Here is a 6758-nt window from a genome sequence, read left to right as displayed (position 1 = left end):
TGTATAGTTTCTATAGGCTACTAAATGATATGTCAATCAGTACTGCATTATTCATAAAGTTTATTACCTGGAGATAACTTGAAAAACACACATAAACCGTATATTTTCGCAATCGTGTGTTTATTGTCTTCACGTTTTTTTCTGCTTTTTATTCAGCTCAGCTACAGCGATAGCCGGGTGCTTTTGTCCATATTAGGGTTTGCTGCATGTCATAAGTCATTCCTTCTATGAGTCTGTTTTGGACTTTCTGCACGAGAGCGCCCTCCGGCTTCGAGTATGAATTAAACATACACTGCATGAGAGTGTTGAGCGCTCCAGATATTCACTTCTCATTTTGGATACGAATAAAACGCCAGGTCATGCATAGACTATCGATACTATAGGCTACTTATCAATCCTGTTTTTATCATCATTATAATGAAAAAAATGAATAAATTCAGAACAGGATTATAATATAATTCTATTTTAAATGAGACAGAAATATTTTTTCTACAACAACAACAACAGTAGTGTTTACAACAGCAAAACCACCATACCCTGTAAACTCAATAATAATAATAATAATAATTTAATTCCGTTTCTGTTTTCAGAGTGATTAAGAGGTGCAAAGAAATATTTATTTAACTTTTAAACTTAAAATGGTCTTTTCTGTTCTGTGTTTCTTTTTCAAAACTGTGTCACGTCATTTGCTGCTATCAATACAGAAGCATCCGTTTCAATACACCTATCAGCAAAGAGCACAGCCCTATTAAAAGCCGTGCTCCATGTGCCCCTTTTATGCTTTGTGCACCTGCCCCTCCAAAGGTCTCTGCACGGCCCTGCCAGGCCTAGATGGAATTTCGATTGAAAATGTGCAGGATGAGTTTAAACATAGTACAATGTGTTAAAGGAATAGTTCACTAAAACATGAACATTTGATGAAACTTTATTATCCCTCAGGCTATCCAAGATGTAGATGAATTTGTTTCTTCATCAGAAGAGATTTGGAGAAATGTAGCATTACATCACTTGCTCACCAGTGGATCCTCTGCAGTGAATGGGTGCAGTCAGAATGAGAGTCCAAACAGCTGATAAAAACACCACAATGATCCACAAGTAGTTCACACAACTCCAGTCCACCAATTAACATCTTGTGAAGTGAAAAGCTGTGTTTGTAATAAGCAAATCATCACTGAGATTTTTTAACTTTAATAACTATTGCTTTCTGCACTAAAAAAGTAGTTTTGTCTGAATCACGAGAGACATACACACACATTACAAGTGGAAACAGTTCTAAACAAAGATGCTGGTGGATTTTGATGTGAAAAGACAACAGGGGATGAGCTTTATAAACTCATTCTGACGGCACCCATTCACTGCAGAGGATCCATTGGTGAGCAAGTGATGTGATACTAAATTTCAAGCTCATCTATATCTTGAAAGGCCTGAGGGTGAGTACATTTTCAGCAAATGTTTATTTTTGGGTGAACTATTCCTTTAAAGATTAGATTATAGTCTTAGCTGAAAGCATTCTCACATTAGTCAAAGTATTTAATGAACACATACATAAGCAATGGGAACTTTGTGAATCATGAGCATTTAAGTTCTGCAGAAATCTGATGAGCTTTTTGAGAAATGTGAGTTTTGTGTGGACAGATTGTGTCTAGGCCAGGTCATCACTTCACTTCTGCTATGGGAGTTCAGGGTCTGGCTGCAGACGTACACTCTTGGTTTACACACCTGATGTTAGTGAGGTCATATCCAGTCTTTCAGAGGAAATGGATCCCTTTATCCATTAAGCATGTTTTATTAGATTGTGCTGGTTTTAACTCTGTGAGAACTTTTTTTAGTCAGTTAACTCTTTTGAAGAGATTTTTAACAGTTAAGCTAAATACAGTTTTGGATTTTTTAGCAAAAATAAATTAATAGTTAATTAATAATTAATTAGTAATTCAGCCATAATATTTCTCACCATGAAAATAGCCACAGAAGCTCGAATGGCGTTAAACACAAACAAACAATAAACAGAGGAATTGGAAAGTTACATGGATATTGTTGACAGTTGTGTTGGATTGTTTCAAAAACGTATTGCTTCACAATGTGTAACAAAAAATAAGCAAAAATTCGTACCATGTAGTATGTATGATTTTTAGTAATTTGTCTGTTTTTAGTCTGTGATATTCAAGGAGAAACAAAGTAAATGGTTTGTGCAATTAGCTTGGCATTTCTTTGCAAGCATGCTGAACTTAGACACATTATTTGATAGATGTATTGAATGAATGAATGAATGATGCATTTATATAGCGCTTTATTGTGTATTGCTGTACACCCAAAGCGCTTAACAATCATGTGTGGTGATCTCTCCTCAACCACCACCAGTGTGCAGCATCCACCTGGATGATGCGACGGCAGCCACAGGACAATGGCGCCAGTGCGCTCACCACACACCAGCTACAGGTGGAGAGGAGAGAGAGATAGAGCCAATCAAGTGTATGGGGATTATTAGGAGGCCATGATTGACAAAGGCCAGGGGGGGCAATTTGGCCAGGACACCGGGGTTACACCCCTACTCTTTACGAGAAGTGCCATGGGATTTTTAATGACCACAGAGACAGAGTCAGGACCTCGGTTTAACGTCTCATCCGAAGGACGTTAAACATATTGTAACTCTGTGTAATGCAAAATATATTTTTAAAAATAAAACGGGATTTAAACATTTTTGATTTCGGAATATCAGCCTATTTGCATGTCCCAAATCACCACAGTTATGTTTTAATGCACTTAATTTAATTAAAACTTTGAATTGAAATTATTAAAATATAACACATTGATGTCAGATTTTGGGCCATTTTGTTCTCCTTAGTTCTTTGTTATAAAAGCACAGACTGTAAATGTGGTGTGGTGCAATTATATTTAAGAAATATTTTAATTTGATACATATTATTAATATTTAATATATTAAACTATTGGTACACTGTAAGGCTGTAGACATATATTAATGACTAGGGAAACAGATTTAGAATCAGCCATTAGACGATTTGTATTGTTTGACCACTGAATTTTGCCCTCTTATGGTGGTCCCTACATTTTCTGCCAAAAATGGCACTATTTCTTTAACATAAGCATGCTGTACATTATTATTGACTTTGTCATTAACCCTGAGCTCAACAGTGTAGCTAGACTAAAATCAGGGTATCTTTGACTTAATTGAGCATTCTAGATTTCTCCTCTCTGATTGTTGGCATTGAGTGTGAATATATCACCGCAGCGCCTTCATTTGACTGCTCTTATGTCAGTCATCTCCGGCTGCTGTAATCTTCCACTGGAGATGAACTGCTATCCGCTTCCTTGAATAAAAGCCCAGACTTATTCCTGGAAGGATTCCTCTGCCTGTCGTCTGTAAAGCACGCCTGAGTCAGCTACTAAATTCAGCTTCAGCAAATTTGCCCAACCAGTGGAGTGTTCTCAAGATGAAGAGTCACGTCAAGAACAATTCTTTCTCCTCTGTTGACCATTTGCTCAAAAGAACATAACATTTTCTTTCTATTTGGATTCTTTTCAGGTGTATCTGGTCAAATGAGATTCCAGAAACGTGAAAGAAAGATTCATACACAGTAAATCAAAGGTAATTGAGTGAGACCTGTGATTCAACTTAACCAAGGACATTTACTGTTATACTTTAACTGCCTAAGACACACACACACATATATATATATATGTGTGTATATATATATATATATTTACACATTAACAGTGTGGAGGACAACACAGTAAAATCGAAATGATTGTGCTTTAATGTAGTATCACACCTCCTACAGGCCACATGACAGAACTGCTCATCCATCTATCAATCTATGAGACAAAGTCTTGACACAGTGTGACTTCATTACATAAAATGGCAATAACATGAATATTTACAACCACATGACTTGAGACTTTACAAAATATTATGTGATTATCATCCAAAATAAGCAATCTACATTTACGGGTCTTTTTTCACAAATCTAAGATGTATAAAAGCTATTTAGACAAATACAACTGTCTAAAGCTTGTACTAAAACATGTCTGAAAACAAGATCCTAAAATATTATTTCAGTTGTGAACTAATAATTATTTACAAAGCTCTAAGAACATATAGCTGCATTAAGAGAGAAGTTTGTGCCTCAGTGTCTTCTCTGTGTCCTCCAGCCGTAACCCTCGGATTCAAACGCTCTTTGTCAGCAATCAGCCACCCTGCCAACCGATCGGATGAGAGGAAATCCACTGCATACAGATTTCAACATCAGCTGCCAAACATAATGATCCAAGCTAGAACGGTCCTGAGGGACAGAGCAGTTCCAGCGACACTCACTGGCCGGAGGAGGGCGCTATGGAGCCGCCGTCACCTGCTTCAGTAAATGGCTTCATCTATGTTATCATCACTGTCTCCTCCAAACTCGTCCCCATTGTCAAAGTAGGACATGATGTAATCTGTTTCCTGTTACACATACATAGGATTAATTGGCTAAAACTTGTATTGAATGTTGGTTTAATACAGGTTCACCTCAGTCAATAGCATTTGTGGTATAATATTGATTACTACACAATATTCTAAAAGGGCAAAATCAAGGTTATCCTGAGGAAGTAAATGGGAGATTTTTTTAGAGGTTTTAAAAGCTTATAAGTTTATAACAGCACATAGATTATTTTTTCTTTTAACAATTGTGTATTATTGCAGCTATACTATTAAACTATTGAGTATTTAAATATTCATGAATTCACTTTCATTGTAAGAGTCTCACTGTAACCCAGATTTGACCCCTTTTTTGGTAAATAAAAGGAGGGACAAGTCGAAACAATTATTTTGCAAAACATTTACCACACATACTGTCAATCTATTATTTTAAACTAAAACTCATTAATTGAAATAAAGCTGAAATGAAATATAATGCAATGTGGCCTTAGCAACTAACTGGAATAAAATAAGTTTTAACTGAAGTGCTAAACACTTTTTCACACCACTGTATATAAAAGACAATAGCATATAAAATTACTAAAATTAAATATATATATATATATATATATAAAACAACAATTCAAAATATTAATAATTGGTAACATTTTACAATAAATTTATTTTGTTAACATTAGGTAAGTATATTAATATACATGAGCTATCAATGAAAAATACTTGTAAAGCCTTTATTAACCTTTGTTGATATTAATTTCAACAATAACTAATTATTAAAATTAAAACTTGTATCTGTTAATATAATTTAATGGACCTGAGCTAACATGAACTAACAATGAAGTTATATTTTTATTTTAACTAACAATAACAAAGATTAATGAACACTGTAACAATTTCGTACTTACTGCTAGTTAATGTTAGTTACTGCATTAACCAATGTTAACTAATGGAACCTTGGTGTAAAGTGTCACCGATAAATCCTAGTATAAGAGTATATAAAAAATACTAAAATAACACTGCTGCCAGTTGTGGCTTTCTGGTATTAAACCTATAATATTCCTTTAAGCTAAAATCAACTGGACTTAAATTAAATTAAAATTAAAATTAAATTAAATGTACATTTATGCATTTGACAGATGCTTTATCCAAGTGACTTTCAATGCATTCAAGGTATACATTTGATTGAAATTATAAATGTATTAAATTATAAACTGCAGGTCCTTTTTTCCATTTCTTTACTTTCCCTGTTGATCTTGATCAAACATACTGGCTTAATATCACAACAGAATGGAATAACTTACATCCTCAAATTCCTCCTCATCATACCCTTCCTCTCCCTCAGCCTCTTCCTCTTCTGGCTTCTTTTTCTCTCCCTCCTCTTCATCAGAACTCCCGTCTTCCTCTTTCTGCTCCAGAGTCTGAATAGAAACACACACATTCTGTTCATATGCACATTATATCTGTGAATGTGTAATAAAGTAGATTAAAACTCTTTATTTTTGAGTGCTTTACACATTAACGGCACCCTAAACAGGTATTTGTGCACCTCCAGTTTGCGTATGATCTCCTCTTTGTCCACTCGTGGCTGTTTGGGTTGTTTGGGAACAGCTGGGCTTTCTGCAACCATATAAGCAAAACCGTGTTTGTGACTGTGGAAATGACATCAGCAACATCCTCCCATAATAACATCAACTCATGACACGGCATCACAATATGGTAAGGGGCGTAACATTTCTGTCACACGCTTGAGGTATTCGGCCAATCACAATGCACTGGATAGCTGGCCAATCAGAGCACACCTCGCTTTTCAGAATGATGAGCTTTGTAAAAATCGACGCGTTTCAGAAAGGCGGGGCATAGAGGAGAAACAATAATGTACATTATGTGAAAAATAATGTGTTTTTTTAACCTTAAACCGCATAAACACATTGCATTACACCAAATACACAACATAATGTTCTTTTTAGCAAAGTCATATGCCCCCTTTAAAGATGTCAGAGCTCATCTTTGACGCCGAACTGACCTTTCTTGGGTGCAGCTGGACGGATGTAAAAGGGAAGCGTCTTCATGGCTCCTCTGAACTCCTGTTTGAGTGCCAGCATGTACTCGGCCTCCTCACCCGTCTGCAGGGGCACCGGCTTCTGAGCCAAAGGCTGAAACATCAAACAGAAGTGAGGAGGGATCGCTGATACACATCTGTCTAGTATCAGGGGTCAAACAAGCACCTGTTGGGACAGTTCACTCCAGAGGCAGACAGTAACTAGTACATTTACTTGAGTATTGTACTTTAAGTACATTTTTTAGTTTCTGTACTTTGAGTATTATTTTT

General features: G+C 35.9%; 1 protein-coding gene across 1 annotated transcript in view; it reads right to left on the bottom strand.

The window, feature by feature from the left end:
• Positions 1-3715: 3715 nt before the first annotated feature.
• LOC107719152 (DNA-directed RNA polymerase III subunit RPC7-like) overlaps positions 3716-6758 on the bottom strand; it is a 5078-nt gene continuing 2035 nt past the window's right edge. Inside the window, exons 3-6 of the mRNA XM_016526520.1 lie at positions 6425-6582; positions 5976-6078; positions 5731-5847; positions 3716-4456 (exon numbers count right to left, since the gene is read on the bottom strand). Coding sequence (XP_016382006.1) covers positions 4370-4456; positions 5731-5847; positions 5976-6078; positions 6425-6582 — 465 coding nt within the window. The 3' untranslated portion in view covers positions 3716-4369. The remainder of the gene's footprint in view (positions 4457-5730; positions 5848-5975; positions 6079-6424; positions 6583-6758) is intronic.

This window comes from Sinocyclocheilus rhinocerous, unplaced genomic scaffold, assembly GCF_001515625.1.
Source record: "Sinocyclocheilus rhinocerous isolate Xijiao unplaced genomic scaffold, SAMN03320098_v1.1 scaffold1084, whole genome shotgun sequence".
In the NCBI taxonomy this organism is placed as follows: domain Eukaryota; kingdom Metazoa; phylum Chordata; class Actinopteri; order Cypriniformes; family Cyprinidae; genus Sinocyclocheilus; species Sinocyclocheilus rhinocerous.
The sequence above is the reverse complement of the archived record's forward strand: the minus strand, read 5'-3'. Positions and strand labels throughout refer to the sequence as shown.